The sequence below is a fragment of the Macaca nemestrina genome, chromosome 13, assembly GCF_043159975.1.
Source record: "Macaca nemestrina isolate mMacNem1 chromosome 13, mMacNem.hap1, whole genome shotgun sequence".
Classification (NCBI taxonomy): Eukaryota; Metazoa; Chordata; class Mammalia; order Primates; family Cercopithecidae; genus Macaca; species Macaca nemestrina.
Window position 1 is genome coordinate 50,818,838 of NC_092137.1, and position 17,635 is coordinate 50,836,472.

Consider the following 17,635-nt stretch of genomic DNA (forward strand, 5'->3'; position numbering starts at 1 on the left):
AATAAATTCCAGAGATCTGCTGTATAACATTGTGCCTATACATAACAATACTATGTTGTACATTTAAATATTTGCTAAGTGGGTAGATCCTGTGTGAGCTGCTCATACCTAATAATAATAATAAAATAAAACTTCTTTCATACATTAGAATATATTCATTTGGCTAGATGACATAGTTACCTTTTCCCAAGCCACCCATTAATTTTCCAGTCAATTCTTCCCTCTAAGATTAAAAATTAAAAAATAACAAAGTTATAGAATTGAAAAAAAGAAATGATAGTTTTAATTTGAGGATCAGAAGTACTATTTAAAGAAAAACTACTATGAATGCAAAAATCTCCCTTTGTGGTTAATCTACATTTATAAGTATTCCACTTGACATTTAATTGCTTCGCGTGTTATGTGTATTTCAAAGACAAAAAGAAAGAGTTTATTAAGACTGCAAGTGAAGAGAAAAAATGCTGCATTTTTCTGCGTGGACAGTAGGGGTGGTGGTGGTATTTTCAGTGTTATTGTCATCTAACGAAGCCTAATTTAGTTTGAATATATATTTTGGAACAAATAGCCTCTAAATACAAACTCGGTTGAGGGGAAGAGAGTGTGAAAAGGGATAAAATGCCATAAAATTCTTATGTCTTAAAGAAAATGTGAGAGGCTGGGACAGCTCCTTCTTCTCTGCAAAGCCTGCAGTCAGTTCACTTCAGACAAAGTCGTCTTTTTATAAACATGATGTAAGCATACACTGACAGGCTCTCTGGAAATAATAGTGTTTCTATTTGTGTCAGCTAAAGGCATCCCTTTGTTCATCTAATCACCACGAAAATTTCAAGGCAGGTGTGCTTCAGTTTAGAGAGGTGCCATACTTCATGGGTGCCTCTAAGGGACTCTTCACAAAATTCATGTTGCATAAGCAGCATTTCCCTAAATTGTTTCTTAAGACTGCAAATCCCCAACTGTCCAGCTTATATCCAAGGAAGAGTTTACCTCCTTTAGGGCATAAGCCATTATATTACAAAGTCATTAAAATGGAAATAAATACATAAGTTAGCAAATTGTGGTAAGGTAAAATAATCCTATATAAACCATGGCCTAAAAATAAAGAATATATTCAGAATTCAGCATAAGGATATTACCATACAGAAATGATAATTAACCCAAGTAAACCTGCACATAGTGATTTTCTGCATTTTGGCAAGTGAAAAAATTTTGCTATGAAAGCAGGACTCTAAAAATCAAATAAAAGTATAGGAGACCTAGTTTTAAACTGATATTAAAACACACACGCATTTTACTTTAATGGTCTTGGGCTTAGGTCCAACTACTTCAGAATCAAAAGCTTATTACTTGGATAGTCAACACCATCATTCCAAGACTGCAGCTGCTCCTAATTTGGATTGTTAGGGGATTATCCCTACAAGAGTCCTCATGGCTCATCTGCCATCAGTGCAATCAGACTAGAAGATCCTGACTTCCATCTCCAGAAAGAAGGCCAAGCCCACCTGGGACCTGGGGGTAAATTAGAGTTTCTGTGGGATCTTGACACTAGCTGTAAGCCTCAGAGTCACTACTGAGCTACAAATTAGCAGTTTTACATTTATTATTTCTAAAATCTGGATTTGAGTTGCAATCAAGGTGCACCCTGATTTAGGTTAATTGGCAGTGTTTAGTGATCCATAAAATAATTTTGCACCAATACTGTTAACGATGACAATATAATATGGTGGTTGACGTGCTCTAGCTCAGTGATTCTTAAACTTTAATATATATATATATATGCAATCACTTGGGGATCTTACTAAAATGTAGACTCTTTCAGTAGATCATGGGAAGGGGCATGAGTCTTTTCATCTTTAACACGCTCTTAGGTGATGCATATGCTGCTGGTTCACAGTCCACATCTTTTTTTTTTTTTTTTTTTTTTTTTTTGAGACGGAGTCTCGCTCTGTCGCCCAGGCTGGAGTGCAGTGGCGCGATCTCGGCTCACTGCAAGCTCCGCCTCCCGGGTTCACGCCATTCTCCTGCCTCAGCCTCCCGAGTAGCTGGGACTACAGGCGCCCACAACCGCGCCCGGCTAATTTTTTGTATTTTTAGTAGAGACGGGGTTTCACCGTGGTCTCGATCTCCTGACCTTGTGATCCGCCCGCCTCGGCCTCCCAAAGTGCTGGGATTACAGGCGTGAGCCACCGCGCCCGGCCACAGTCCACATCTTGTTTAGCAAATCTCTAGGTATTCTATGAGATGTTCATGGGCTTTATTTCCTTTCAAACTACCTAAAAACTACAGCTTTTAGTTGCATGTCCTTGTTTAAAAATTGTTCCTATATCTTCTATGTAGTTTTATATACATGTGTTGTTAAATAAATAATAAACCAAATAATTATTAAACAATAACTAAAGGTAATGTTAATGAAAGATTGGTTTCAATCCTTGATGATCATACCTTATAGCCTGGATACCTTGGGGAAGAAAACGTTACTGAATAAGGTCAATTTACTCTTTCAAACAAACATTTCAGACGCTCATATGAGACTCTGCTTGGTTTACAGGTAGTGAACACAGGTAGGGAAGACTAACTGCTTCCGAAAAGTAATACAAAATGAAATCTGATGAAGACAGTGATAACATTCTTAAGAACTAAAATAATTACTTGTATTTGAACTACAAAAATTAAATTCCCAATTCAGTTCCTTAACAAGGTACTCATATTTTTTAAAAGTTTCAAGTTTCTTATTTATCTTTACCAATTTTTGATACATTAGATGGCGGATGTCATATTTTAGGATAACAAAATGGAAAGCACACTGGGCTTGCAGTCAAGAAACAGAGGTTTCCTTCTGACTTTTTTTCACATATTAGGGATATGGCTCTGATGATACTATATATAATTTGTGGTCTCCAAGTTAATTCAATTTTCTCACAAAGCTCTTAGAACAGTTAAATGAAACAACCTTTAAAAATGAGACAATGTGTGCGAAATCTCATAAATTCATCTGCAACCAGGACAATTCTCATATTTGTAGGGGTCAGTGTAAAATGAAATCGAGAAGTCTACTGTTCAAAAGTTATTAAGAATTTCAAGATGACAATAAGAAGATATTAAATGAAGAGCAGGGCCCTCCTATGTGTGGGGTCCCACGTGACTGCATAGGTCATAAGTCCATGAGAAGGCCCTGTCTGCAAGATAATTGTAGCTAATCCTCACTATATTAAAAGAATATTAATAAAGTTTATACTTGATTGAGATATTACAATATACCAGGCACTACTCTCAGAGCCTCAATTACATAGTCTCACTTAATCCTTTAGAGGGGAAAGAAATTAAAGCACAGAAACATCAACTATCTTATCTCAGGTAATACAACCACCAAGTTTAAGGGAGCCAGGATTGGAATCCAGGACTGTCTGATCCTAAAGCCATTCATCTTAACTAATTTAATGCAATGAGTTACCTATAACAAGTTATTGTTTAATTCAAATTTAGAAACTTAGGCTCACAAAAATACATCCATATGTCAAGGTCAATTCACTTATTATGACCTTGATTAAATGACATATGTCAACCTAATGGTCTTATGTCCCTAGTACTCCACAGAGAGCCTGGTACATAGTCCCTTGTCATGTACTATCTATGAAACTAAACACCCAGTCACAATTTTTCTGTGCACAGAATATTTACTCCACAAAGATAAAAATCTCATTTTCCTATTATTCAAAATCACATGCTTCTGAATAAGAGTATTATTTTCATTTAAAAGCAATTAATTTGTTTTAAATGTGTTTCAATAGTGATAATTTTCCTGGGAAAAAAAAGACACCAATTACCATGCACAGAAATACTTTCCTTCCAAACATAAGGACTTTGATCCAAAGATCTAAAGACAAGAGTATATCATCTCATAAAAGAAATTAAGAGGAACTCCAAAATACTCATTTTGTTTTGGATGAATTTCAGATTTTTTAAAAAGACAGCTCAAACTTAGTTAAGTAACAAACTTAAATGTATAAAAACGTTTTTTTTGCAATGTGTTTTCTGATCCTTCATCTTATTTTATCTTTCCTATTCTTTTCCAATTGTGATAGTGGAACTAATTCACTGCACTTCAATCCCATATACTATCATGCCCAGTATACAGCTAAGCAAAAAGAGACAAACTCTGACTACTTTATTACCTTCTCTTTGAAATGATTACTAATTTCCTCTGCAAATCTAATTACAGCTTCTGATGTACTATTAGAGGAATTTTTCATACCTCACTTAGGAAGCTTGTATTGTAAATCTATATTTATTTGTCCAACTCTCTCTCCAGATTCCTGAGTGTATTATGTTATTCATCTATATGCCCCAATATCTAGCAGAGAGCCTGACACATACTCTATATATATGTGTGTGTGTGTGTGTGTGTGTGTGTATATATATCTGTACAGAACAGAATAGCCAGATCACTTAGCCCAAATGTACATTATAGTTATTACCAGAACATGGGTAGTAATAATAATAAATATATATATATATATACACACACACACACACACATACACACATACATTTATATATATATTTTGAGACAGAGTCTTGCTTTGTCACCCACGCTGGAGTGCAGCTGCACAATTTCGGCTCACTGCAACCTCTACCTCTTGGGTTAAAGTGAGCATGTCTGGCTAAATTTTTGTATTTTTAGTAGACACGGGATTTTACCATGTTGGCCAGGCTGGTCTTGAACTCCTGACTTCAAGTGATCCACTCGTCTTGGTGTCCCGCAGTGCTGGGATTACAGGCGTGAGCCACCCCACGGCCGGCCCATACTAGGTATTTTTAATGTTGATTAATTTAATGTGCACATGCAAGTGTTAATGCATAAGCAAATGGAGCAATTTAAACAAGAAGCTCTGGTAGGTGCTGAAATTAAGAGAAAATGTTCAGTCTCAGACATTGTTCATTGCTGCTTTCTACTGGGCTAAAAAATGTCATATTCTATAAAATGTATCAAGTCCTCAGAATGAAAATGTCACTGAACCCCCTGCCAGACCATGCTATGCTAGCTTGATATTTGAAAGTACTACAATTCATTATGCCAACTGCTGATACTGTTCCAGGCTATGGGGCATCTGCTGAAAATGATGGGAAATAAAAATCTGTGGGTCCCCTGGAAGGAAAGATTCTATGTTTGAAAAGCTGAATTCCAGACAAGAACTCACCAGATGCTTTATGGACTGAAGAGCTGGGTTCCATTTCCTTGGGGACCTGAGCAGATGGGGCTCCCTGAATCCAATCTCGAAGAGGAGTGTCTATGGCAAGGTGCCTGGTTTCTGCCCCAGTTGCTTATTTCCCTTGCCTCCATGGCTACAATGCACAGAAGTGAACTTACCCTTAACAATGTATAGAGCCAATACTTTATAAAAATCTAGAAAGTGCTTCTAAATACGTTTTATGTGCATTCCTGTTTGTATGGTCAGCTACACAGTATGGAAAATAATAGCAAGCATTATATTCGTTTGCCTTTAGAGGAGGAAAAGTATGCAGGCTGCCAGAGTAGAGAAGAGGTTCACAGAGGTAACAGCTCCGGACCAATTCCATGTGGGGAGTGGGAAGGATTCCACTGAAAGCTCATGTATAACTAACTGAGCATCTGAGAAATATTCCCTGCTGCTTCTTCTTGCTGATCAGATCTTCCCTTCTTTGATATCCCAGCAATCTAGGCTGTGTTTTTCTGTTTTCTTTCCCCTAAAGGTTCCTACAAAGCTCATTTCGTCTAATTTTATCCTTATAAAATAACGAGAATGAGAGAAGCGAAGTGAGATTATAACATGATATGGGGAGCAACACAGAGCGTCAGTTGTGGGCAAGGATTCCACTGTCAGATTATTTGACTAGGAGCTTAGTTTTGTTACTAATTATTTCCCCCTAGGTCAGTTACTTCATTTTTCCTGTCTGTATGTCTTCATTTGCCAAATAGGGATAGTATTTATGTGTACCTCTTTTCATGCTTAGAGTATTACCTTTGGAATTATGAGGCTCTGAGAAACTGGTGGTGCATCCCTCTCCACAATATAATAATCATACTGTATTCAAAAAAGGACTAGTAAAGACAAAATACCAGAAATCCACCAAAAACTTTTTTTTCTTCTTCCATTACTCCCTTGCTGATAGGTTTGAAATACCAAATATCAAATTATTTCACACAGTTTCATGGATTTGTTTTTGAAAAGTTGTTTTACTGTGTTCCTGATGCCCCCAGGCACATGCCTGTTGGGTAACTCTCTGGATGTTGTAGAGATTTTACGAGAAATAAAAAATGCTTAATATATTATTATTATTTCTCTGAATATGCTGACTCCCTTACCCATCCAGCAATAGCTCCTACTTTTCACGTCCATTTTTATAGTGCCCAGTACAATCGTAGGCACATTGAGGCACTATAGCGTTTATGCCATGGGGGTTTGTCTGAACGATCTGATGCAGGTAAAATGCTCTACTAGCAGACTATTAACTCAGGGATGGCACTCACAGCCACATGTTCTGCTGAGGTCTCATGAGTCCTCATTTGCATAAGGGAATGGTTATTATTACCCTGCATGAGTTATCATGAAGACTTTTAAAAGGAAAGGAGGATTTCTGCAGTGTGCTATTTTACACATGAAAGGAGGCAAGGATAATCGACCTCTGTTTTCATATAAGTACTGAACTATTACATCAGAAAAACTGAAATACATTTCAGTATTCCCAAGATCTAGAAGAAACTAGGCTGGGCCTATAACAAATCAGGTTAATGACACATAAGAATCTGACAAAGCCTTTGACATTTCCACAAACACCATCTAGCTTTCTTGTTAAAATTTTCAAAGCAAAACTATCATCTTCCATGTTTTAAATCAGGTAGAAAAAAATTTCTTTCTATACCTGAACTTCTGCCAAAAATATTAAGCCCATTTGCCTATCCTAGATAGGCTAAACCAGACTCTCTCTGAGTCACTAAACCAAGACCCTGCCTCTAGGAAGACAGCACAGAGAAGCCAGAAAATTGTCACTCAGCCCCGAGGCATCATCTCTAGTGCTCACTAGGCTGTAGAGAATAGAATAGTCAGAGCACTTAGCTCAAATATATACTATTGTTATTACAAGAACATGGCTATTCTGTGAGTCAGCCCATTCCAGCTGACGCGACAAAATGACATACTGTATAGTGCATACTGATCCTACATGAAACACTTTTATTTTATTTTATTTTATTTTATTTTATTTTATTTTATTTTATTTTATTTTTGAGACGGAGTCTCGCTCTGTCGCCCAGGCTGGAGTGCAGTGGCCGGATCTCTGCTCACTGCAAGCTCCGCCTCCCGGGTTCACGCCATTCTCCTGCCTCAGCCTCCCGAGTAGCTGGGACTACAGGCGCCCGCCACCTCACCCGGCTAGTTTTTTTGTACTTTTTAGTAGAGACGGGGTTTCACCGTGTTCGCCAGGATGGTCTCGATCTCCTGACCTCGTGATCCGCCCGTCTCGGCCTCCCAAAGTGCTGGGATTACAGGCTTGAGCCACCGCGCCCGGCCTGAAACACTTTTAATATAAAAGTTAGCCCATAGCCACAGTCAGTCCGACACTGGTCAAAACCTGAGTATCAGCTGCGCATCAGCCTGGCCAATGCATAAGTCCTTGAGTGAAGGGACATCTCTGTATTTTATCATAGGCTATTAATCTTGTGGGCATTAGCTAAACCTATCTTAAAATGGTTCATACAAGTGAAGACATATCACCACATAAAATCAAGATAGTATTATCCATATTTATATAATGATATGGTAAGTAAAAATATGTGGATCTGCATGGAAAACATTTAGGAAAAAGTGAAGTGGGAAAGCAAAAAGCAACTGTCTTCCCTAAAGAGTGAAGGATGAGGCATGTGGGAAGGTCAGTGTAAGTAAATTGTAAAATGGTACCAAGCAGGATATGGACCATGACTAATAATAAGAGAAGAGAGGCAATAAGTCAGGGACCTCAACAAGGAAAAGACTAGAGGAAATGAAAACCTGGGGTAAATTGTTTCATCATGACTTTGGAGTCCATGTGAGTTCTCTGCCAACTAAAGCAGCCCTCCCTCCTCTCATCTGGCATGATTTCCAGGTGTCACTGAAGATCTCTTTTTCCTCCAAGTTCCTGCTAGGTTACTTTATCCATCAGGTCCAAAGCCTTTTATTCCAAAACTGGAATAAATTAGAATGCAAATTCTGCTATGAGATTTTGTTCTTATGTGTAAATGACAGATATTCTATTCCTCTCTGAGCAAAGAGGGAAATAAGAACAAGAAAGACACTTGAGTACCCAAATTTGATGAGCATGGTCAACCACACAAGGGCATAAATTGAGAAGCCTTCAAAACTTTCTAAAAGTTTCTCTGTTGTCCAAAAGAAGAAAGATAGGGATTAAGGGGCATTTGCAGGAGTGAAATATTTCATCTCTTTCCCAGCATTGATGCATTGATGCTGGTACACTGTGATGCGGGCACTTCATATGGCAGAGGAGATCGCACAGATTTCATCAAGGAATCAATCATTTTCTCCACAGTGAGCAAAAATGCTTACATAGGATAGGATATTTTTCAAACCTCATCTACCTCAATAGCATCTTCCAAATTTGTGGTAATAAATGTTTCTAAGTGTAATTAAAGGCTGAGCCGATCTAATTAGGTTGATGAAATTTTCAGTGGGACTTAATTCCCTTTAGCATTTCAATCTTTTTTTTTTTTTTTTTTGGTGTCTCTCTCTCTCTCTCTCTCTCTCTCTCTCTCTCTCTCTCTCTCTCTCTCGAATACTTCCTTAAGCTTAATCTGAGCAATTTTTAGTGGCAGCATTCTAAGTTACCTCACACAGGCAGTGTCTCCACTCTGATTGTAAAACTTCCAGCAGGTACATGTGACTAAAAATAAACTTCAAATAAAGGATTCTAGGTGGTTTAATTCAACACACAGTCCTTTACTACCTCTTCAGTTTCATTTCCTTACTAACAAACTATGCTAAATAATGTTCACTCTGCAGGAGGGAAATAAGTGTTTCAGAGCATTCCGGGGCACAAAGAGACCAGGAAATGCATAATAATTGCAGGAACAGTTCTGAGGGGGAGATTAATGAGGGAGCGCCATGACCCTTCCTGATAGGTCAGTGACTACAGAAACACTTAGGAAGAAAATATTGGGGTAGAAACACATACTAGTGAGATTTTCATCTACCTTTAAAGATTCTTAAAATATATCTGGTGAACACCTGAAGAATTAACTGTGAGACTTTTCTACAGGAAAATGCTTTCCAAGTGGTCTAGGTAAATGGGTAAGATGTCCTCAAATAGAGTCTGAGCATCTCAGACAACATGATTTCTCTTTCTGCAAGGTTTTCTAATCTCCTCTCCTTTTGTAGCAGTCACTCAAAAACTGCTTGTTAGAAAATTTAATTAAATATAAAATGATCGAAAATTCTTAAGCAACATATATTTCAGCTTTCACTCAGTGTTATGAAAATGCAAAGAATATAAACAGGTATTTCTGTCAAAACATAGTGTTGCCTTTGCAAAAATCAGATTTAAAAAGCGTATTTTTAAAAGACCTGCTATCCTCTAAGAATTTCATAGGTATGGGCTGTAAATAATGGCAATTTATTATTTACAATTTTTCTTTAACTTTCTTTTCAAATTTAAACTTGTGAGTCATTTTTCAATGACTACAAATATTTTCCCAGACTTTGATTTACTTGTGATGAACATATGAATCATTAAAAAAAAACAAAACAAAACAAAACAAAACAAAAAAAACTACTTTGATCTCTATTTGATTTCCTGGCCATTCAAAGTTCCTTGTCATTTTAAACAAAGCACCATATAAAGTTCAGGTTAGTTTTCACCAAATTATTTTGAACTAATCTTACTTTATTTTGAAATTTGATAATCACATACATAAAAGTAACTTTCCAATTGAGGATTAGTTGCTCTATATGCAAGCAAAGTCTCATTTCAAATAGACATTATTAAAAGGTAAAAAGGGAAAGACCTAAGTTGCATCTAATGAATATGAGATTATAGGTTGTTTCAATATGTTGAGTGATTTCCTTTTTTTTTCTTTAATCTTTAAGGAATAAATGTGTAAATTCGTGAAAGTGGTATTTTTATACCTTGAGTGCCATTGTTTACAATGAAATAGAACCAGCCATTTAAATATTATATTTCACTTGATAGGGTGTTGTATTTTAATCCTCCTGGACCCCCTCATTACTCTTGGTCAAGTAACTTCTCTAGGTCTGTTTCCCCAAAAGAAGAAAGTTGAACTTAGAAAATGATTTCCAGGATCTTTTCCATTCTAACACTCCAAAATTTCTCCCATAACTTCAGACAAGGTATTATTAGAATCTCCTTCAAGACTGGTTATGCTAAGAGGGACTACATACTAGACTGAAAACAAAAATGTTATCAGCCAATAAATGAAGTCATATTAAGGGTTTACACATGCAGTGTGGTATAGGCCAGGAAGTCCAAGCTGGAGTTCAGGAAAATTTACATAGACTTTACTGTTAAGAGAGATTCTATGAGAATGAACATGGGTATATCCCTCTCTTTTCAGTAACTCCACAAAGCTGACCATTTGAAATAAGGCGATTTAACTCAGAATCCATGATACTTTGTCACTATTTCATTTCAGAAGTAACAAGAGCAGGGACTTCTAAATAGATAACAGTTCAGACATGGATGGAAACTATGAACAACTAAACAGCCCTCCAAAGTGCTGGGATTACAGGCTTGAACCACCACACTCAGCACATTGGGAGACCGAGGTGGGCACATCACTTGAGGTCAGTAGTTCAAGACCATCCTGGCCAACACACAGTGAAACCCGTCACTACTAAAAATACAAAAATTAGATGGATGTGGTGGTGCATGCCTCTAGTCCCAGCTACTTGGGAAGTTAAGGCAGGAGAATTGCTTGAACCCGGGAGGTGGAGATTGCAGTGAGCCGAGATCATGCCACTGCACTCCAGCCTGGGCAACAGAGCAAGACTCCATCTCTTAAAAAAAAAAAAAAAAGAAAGAGAAAGCCCTCCAAGTTAGGTATGTTTTGATTTATAGACTAATTGTGCCGATATCCTTCCAAACTATAGTGCATCAGAAGAAATAAAATGAAAAAGATTACACAAGTCAAGAAAAAAGTGACCATGTTTCCTCAAACACATAACACACACCCCAGATGCAGAAGACAGAGGTGGAAGGTGTCTAATCAATAAAAAAGAGTGAATTGTATCCAAACCCCATAGTGACAACAGCACGAGTGAATCTTCCTTTTATGAATTTACCAGCTGTGAACTAACATGGCACTTGGAAGACCACCTGACTTATTTTTTGGTATTGTGGTTTTTTTGTGGTTAAAAGGCCTATATATATATATATATATATAGAATACTAAGGTAAGGAATCTTTATCAGTTCATAAATTAGAGGTGTTAATCTGAAGCACAGTTTAATCTCAAACTGTTATTTTAGAGTTATTTTAGATTAAGGCAATTAACTGCAGCTTTATACACACACAAAAAAACTGCTTCACTTATGCAGAATTATCAGAAGATTATGTGTCTCAGCTGAACTCAGGGATTCACTGCAGAAATCCTCTTTTTTTTTTTTTTTTTTTTTATGATGCCCAAAAGAATTCTTTAGTTAGATTCCCATTTCTGCTAGAGATCCCTCGATTCCCCTTCTTTTTTCCAATCCAAGCAGGATTACTGTTCTCTAGATAAAGCAGGATGTAGGGACTGATTATACTTGGTCTGGCTCACAGTAAAAATGAGGAAGTTGGTACGGGTGATTGAGGATGTGGCTCTGCCCTCCACTTTCCATCACTAGAACGGAGTTTCGGAAATCTTCTAATAAAATCTAAGCATTCTTTTACCACACCTGATATACTTTCTCCGTCCCTGCCTGCGTCCATCAGTCACTGTCTGAGGTGCTCACGTTCTGACTCTTCTGTGTTTCTCTCCTTGTCTTCTAGAACTCTCACTCATCTCACGCGCTTTTTAAATCAAATAACTGTGTTAAATAATTTAATACTTCAATCCTCACAGTCTATTATACATTTGTAAACATTGTTTTAGTTTATAACATATTTGAGAGTTTGTACAATCTTTTAGGAACTCTAACAAACATTTCTCTTGCAACAAGGCTCTTAACTATGGTAGTTAAGGGCACAAGGGACACTGAAATCAGACTTCCTCAATTAACCTTTAGACTTTAATACTTATTAGTTGTGCGACCTTCCCCAAGAAACTTACCTGCTTCAAATCTCAGTTTCTTTGTCTGAAACATGCAGATAATAAAATGTCTACCTATATTGTGAGGATTCCTATAAAGCTCTTAGAATAGCACAAAATAACAGCTCTGGAAATATTAGTACTATAGTAATAATAAATAATAATAATAATTATTAGATTATCATCCTCTACACAGCTTAACACAAACCTGGATCATACTACATATTTGTAACCAGTAAAAGTTACTTTCTGAAAGGTAATCTATCACTCCTACTACAAAGCATGGGTAGGTTTGGCCTTACAGAACTGCACCTCCTCATGTTTGTTAAAACTATTGCACTTTTAAATCTCCCTCAGGACTATTCTATATACATCCACATACTGGGCAACAAATCAACCAGTATATTCACATAAAGAGAAGACAGAGAAAGATAATTCAGTAGTAATTGTTTTTCTCTAATGCTTAACTGAATCAAGTTTATATGATTAAATTATTTACTTTAGAATAAATCTAAGTACATCACTGCTTATCAACAGCACCTATGGTTAACAGTTAGTTAATTCAAAGTTATTTAACTTTGATTTTTAGAAATCTATGCAATTAAATTGTAGCCATACAATGTAAGAGGAACCTCTGGTTCCAGTAGCCCAAAGAAATTGGATTGTGTCTGAATGAATTTTTTTTTTTTTTTTTTTTTTTTTGAGACGGAGTCTTGCTCTGTCGCCCAGGCTGGAGTGCAGTGGCCGGATCTCAGCTCACTGCAAGCTCCGCCTCCCGGGTTTACGCCATTCTCCTGCCTCAGCCTCCTGAGTAGCTGGGACTACAGGCGCCTGCCACCTCGCCCGGCTAGTTTTTTATATTTTTTAGTAGAGACGGGGTTTCACTGGGTTAGCCAGGATGGTCTGGATCTCCTGACCTCGTGATCCGCCCCTCTCAGCCTCCCAAAGTGCTGGAATTACAGGCTTGAGCCACCGCGCCCGGCTGAATGAAATTTTTTAAAGGTAGCTTTTATGGAAAATATTCATTAAAAAATGAAATTCAGGAACTTCCCCCAAACCCAATAAATCCCAATATTATACAAAGTTACAATAGGCAACTACAGCTGATAATGAAGGATGAAATTATTGATATCATTTAGTTTGACGTTCTTGCTCAGATAAATATCAAGTAAATTCATCAGATAACAAATGAAACAGTTTTACTTCCTCCAGAACGTGTTGAAAATAAGGGAACAAAATTATTTCATTATACAGACTTATTTTGTTTTAGTTTTGTTTTGAATTACATAGTCGTTCCTTCTCCTATAGCCTAATGTCTTTTTATTCTTTTTTCTTTTAATACTCAAAAAAGTCTTCACCGTATACATAACACCTATGGCATTTAGGTAGAAATAAGCAAGTAAACCAATTACCTTAACTTTAGACCCAGTACTTCTTTTTGTTTGACTTTCTTTTATAGCTAATATCAACTGTCCACACAACTCTCAAATGTAAATTACTTACAGACTAGTAAAGAAGAGGAACCTAATTCTTTCAGAATGATCTATGGGCTGTTTTCCCTCCCCCAATCCTACATAAACAATAGTGGAATACTGAATTTAAAGTTGTGCCATTTGAGTCTGGAAACATCGGTTCTTCAGCAAAGGTGCTTTCATGCTGGATCTGAAATAATGAGATCATGAATTAGGAATGATTCTGATGACAAAGATATTTACCTCTTTGAGACAGCCCATAAAGTTGTTACTGACTGGTGACCCTGGAAGGTCGGCTGTGCTGGGACTGCCTCCAACATAGAAAAAGTCATCAGACCCCAGCATGGTATAATCTTCTTGCGTGTAGCCCGTTGTGGTAAGAATCCCATCCACTGATATTGTCACCTAGATAACAAAGCACAGGGAAAGGACACGCTATACTCAGACCTAGATACTGTAATCCTGGGATATGCCTGTTTTGTGTTTTGGTTTGGTTTTTTTTTTGTTTGTTTTGCTTTTTTCTTTTTTCTGTTTGTTTGGTTTTTGTTTTTAGACCTATGATGGAACCCATTTTCATGTCTGTTTGAGGTTTATTCTTAGATTCTATTCAACTAGCCCTAAGAGATCTAAACTAGTTAGAGAGTTAACTGATTATAGAACTAGTGTCAGCATCATCCCTATTGCAACTCAAAAGTTATTGAGCAGACACAAAAATGGTGTTAGTAAAATGCTTCCTAGGTTAGTTTTGCTGGTGTACATATTAGTAAAGTTTAGTTGTCTGTTATTAACTAATCACAACGTGCACCTTGTTAACATAAAAGGCACAAGCTAGTTCCAGCAACATCACTATTTGCACTATTGAGCAGCAATTGTTCAGCATGCAAGTGCCTAAGTCCATGCCAAAGGGAGAGAAAAGGCAAAACAACCAGTAGAAGCGGCACACGCTGATGTGCACATGCAGGAGGTACAGTACAGTTCAGAAAAGGAAAGAAAGAAAACAGGGAGAACCAAAGGAAAAAAAATAAAAATAAAAACAACTGCTTTGTGATGACGTAAAGATGAGTGGGTGTGGCATCTCCAGCATTCCCAAATCAAGTTTCCATGCCATGCATCATGAATGGTTAGAGACTGGCTGAGCCTGCGGTCACTCGGGCCAGCCACCATTTTGTCTTATCCCGTGTTAACCACAGCTGGATGCAAAACGTTCGAAACGTTAACGATGCCCCTACAGGTGAGTTGGAAAACAGAAGTTGACAGGAACAGGTAAAAATAAGAAGGTCAACAACAGATGAAAAGAAGGAGGTCAAAGTAAGCAGAAGAGTACCAACCGCAGTTCCTCTTTTGTTAATGATGTCTACAGTTAAAAGAAAGAAAGAAAACACACGGCAAACCCAAAATAAGAAACAATTAGAATGATATCTACCGAACAATGTAGTTTGTTTACCATAGCGTGTCCAATGCCTGAGTGCTTTGTGGAGAAGGGGGGAGAAAGGAAATTAAAAACTGTGAACAGAATAACGATCGTTACTTAAAAAATATGATGGTCTCTACCATGTTAGTACATTTTTTGATTCAGGTAACGGTTAGTAGAATGAAACATTCCATGAATGACATGTTAGTTATTAAGCATGTTAGTAACATAGAAAAAGGGCAAAAAAATTTTACAAGAAAAAAGCAGACTAACAAGTAGGCCTCCCACAGAGGTAATATTTTTCCTGCTATTATTGTTCATAATTCGCTACTAGACAGAAACAGACACATGGCAATGTTCCCTTTGTCTTCCTGAGTACATCTGAGAGACATTGGAAAAGTCTAAAAGGGATTCAAAGGCCTAAAGCTTTTCAGCTGACCACTGCAGCCCTATGCCCATACTTGGCCCCTCCTCCACCCTGGCCCACCCCAGCCCCAGGAAATTAGTAGGAATCAGTTGGCATTGCCCTACTACTCAATTTTACAGCATACAAGGACTCCTCCTCAACTTCAAAACTTCCTTCGGTCATATTGATGGACTTTAGGGTCACAGTTTACTGCAATGAAACAAAGCAAAGATCCTGACACATAGAATGAGTAGAATGGATTTGTGTTTAATCTGTCCTCCTACACATGCACCCGGGCTGTATAACTACAGTTTCCTTTGAGCTACCAATTCGCAGTTTGGTTTGTAACCTGAGCAAAGGCAAATCTAGAAAGTGGACTCCTCAAGCCCCCACCCTTCCTTCTGTGATTCTCTCAAATGAGCCTCCGGTTTCTTTGTGCATATCTGAGAGAAAAAATTAAAAAAAGGAAAACCAAAGAGACAGACTTATAGGAAACCCGTGGTCTACAGTTGTACTGATGGTGGCCGACCCTCTCCAAAGGCACGTGGAAGCATGCAGGTCCCCCTCCCATGTCAGTGAGGGATCTGGAAGGTCTGGGGTTCTCAAGAATCTTTCAGTTTTACTTGTTTGCCTTAGCTAGACTAAATCTACATTCCTAAAGCTCCTTTTTGTTTCTCTAGCTCAGATAGTTTAAACCTTTCAGAAGCAGGAAAGAAAAGGTTAGACAGTTAACAGCTCTGAAAGAGAGGGCTGTTTTGGTAAAGGAAAACCAGAGACAATCCGGTCATTCTGCAACTGTTCAGAGAAACAACAAATATGTTAAGAATATTAGTTTAAGATCAGCATGTAAGGCAAAAAAATTAGTCACTGTCAACACTTAACAAAATGATACATTGTAATATAAAGTTTCACATAATACCCAAACTTACAATGTTCAATATAAAAGGACAATCTATTCATTTTCATCCATATATATATATACTGTAATCATGTTTTCATTAAAAACATACAGTATATGTGGACCCATAGATTTAGTAAATAGCTGATATTTTCCTAGTATTTAGCATCTCGAAAATTTTTTTAAAAACACAATCAAATAGAAATGGGCACCTAGAAGCTTAACTGGCCTTTCCAGAGTCATTTGGGGTTTAACTTAAAGTATCTATGCTAAAAATAAAAATATCTTCAAAATCAGACCCTTCAGGAGATATGTAAGCCCCTAAAGTTATTTTTCCCCTCAGGGACTTTTCTGGTCCCCATTTTGGGGGTGGGGGGAGGAGGGAGTAGGGACTGATACAATCCCAAATCACAAACACTATTGTTTTGACTACAAAAAAGGAACTGTGATTTAATGACCCCAATGTGCATGCTTCCAAATGATCACCATGAAAACTATAATTTAAAATTAAACCAACAAAAAACCAGAAACACAACAAAATCACACACGTCACAGGAAGGGCAGGTTGCAGGGATATCCTTGCAGCCCTCTTGTAAATTTTCATATGGCCCTGTATCAAAATAGCCTTTGGGCCCCCAGAACTTTCTAGATATGCCCCTGCTCAAGTATGGCAGGAAGATTCATCTCAGAAGAAGAAAAAGTTAATTTGCAAGTGACTCTGAGGAGCCCTGTATAATGTTGTTAGAGTTTTCAAGTACCACACACACAGCTGTAGCGAGAAACAAAGCCAGTTACTCTCTTATCCACTGCGCTGTTACCTGACGCAGATTCCTGGTGACTTTCACATCATGCCAGGCATTATCATTAAACTTTCCATTCACAGGCTCCACTAGTGCTTCAAAGGCCCCTGATCCCAAATTAATGACCAGAGAGACAGCTCCATTTTTCAGGGCAAGATTGACATAATCAGCTGATTTCCCAGTGTGAAGCATCAGTCCATTCCTCTGAAGGGTTTTAAATGACAGAGTTATTTCATCACTGCTGCTTTGAATGGGGTTTTGAGACAAGTCGTAGCAGAAGTATTCAGATCCCTTGAACGTGGCAATATATTCTTCTTTTCCTAGAGGAAAACAGATGATACATACATAAGTAAACAAATACACTATGCAAATCAGCAGAT

The 17,635-nt window shown here is 37.5% G+C and overlaps 1 protein-coding gene and 1 long non-coding RNA gene across 35 annotated transcripts in view; one reads left to right on the forward strand and one right to left on the reverse strand.

The window, feature by feature from the left end:
• Positions 1–17,635, reverse strand: part of LOC105465018 (neurexin 1) — a 1,132,644-nt gene that overhangs the window by 695,800 nt on the left and 419,209 nt on the right. For 13 of the 30 annotated variants that reach the window (XM_071077376.1, XM_071077375.1, XM_071077378.1 and 10 more), the window contains 3 exons: positions 17,274–17,575; positions 15,164–15,208; positions 13,984–14,145 (listed from right to left, as the gene is read on the reverse strand). In XM_071077376.1, coding sequence (XP_070933477.1) covers positions 13,984–14,145; positions 15,164–15,208; positions 17,274–17,575 — 509 coding nt within the window. Of the gene's footprint in view, positions 1–9,770; positions 13,931–13,983; positions 14,146–15,163; positions 15,209–17,273; positions 17,576–17,635 lie in introns of those variants that run through there. The other 17 variants (XM_011713192.2, XM_071077382.1, XM_024787666.2 and 14 more) reach the window with 3 other exon arrangements.
• LOC105465015 (uncharacterized) overlaps positions 14,842–17,635 on the forward strand; it is a 42,098-nt gene continuing 39,304 nt past the window's right edge. For 3 of the 5 annotated variants that reach the window (XR_011612168.1, XR_011612167.1, XR_003014145.2), the window contains exon 1: positions 14,842–14,971. This is a non-coding gene — a long non-coding RNA (uncharacterized lncRNA). Of the gene's footprint in view, positions 15,049–17,635 lie in introns of all 5 variants that reach the window. The other 2 variants (XR_003014149.2, XR_977221.3) reach the window with 2 other exon arrangements.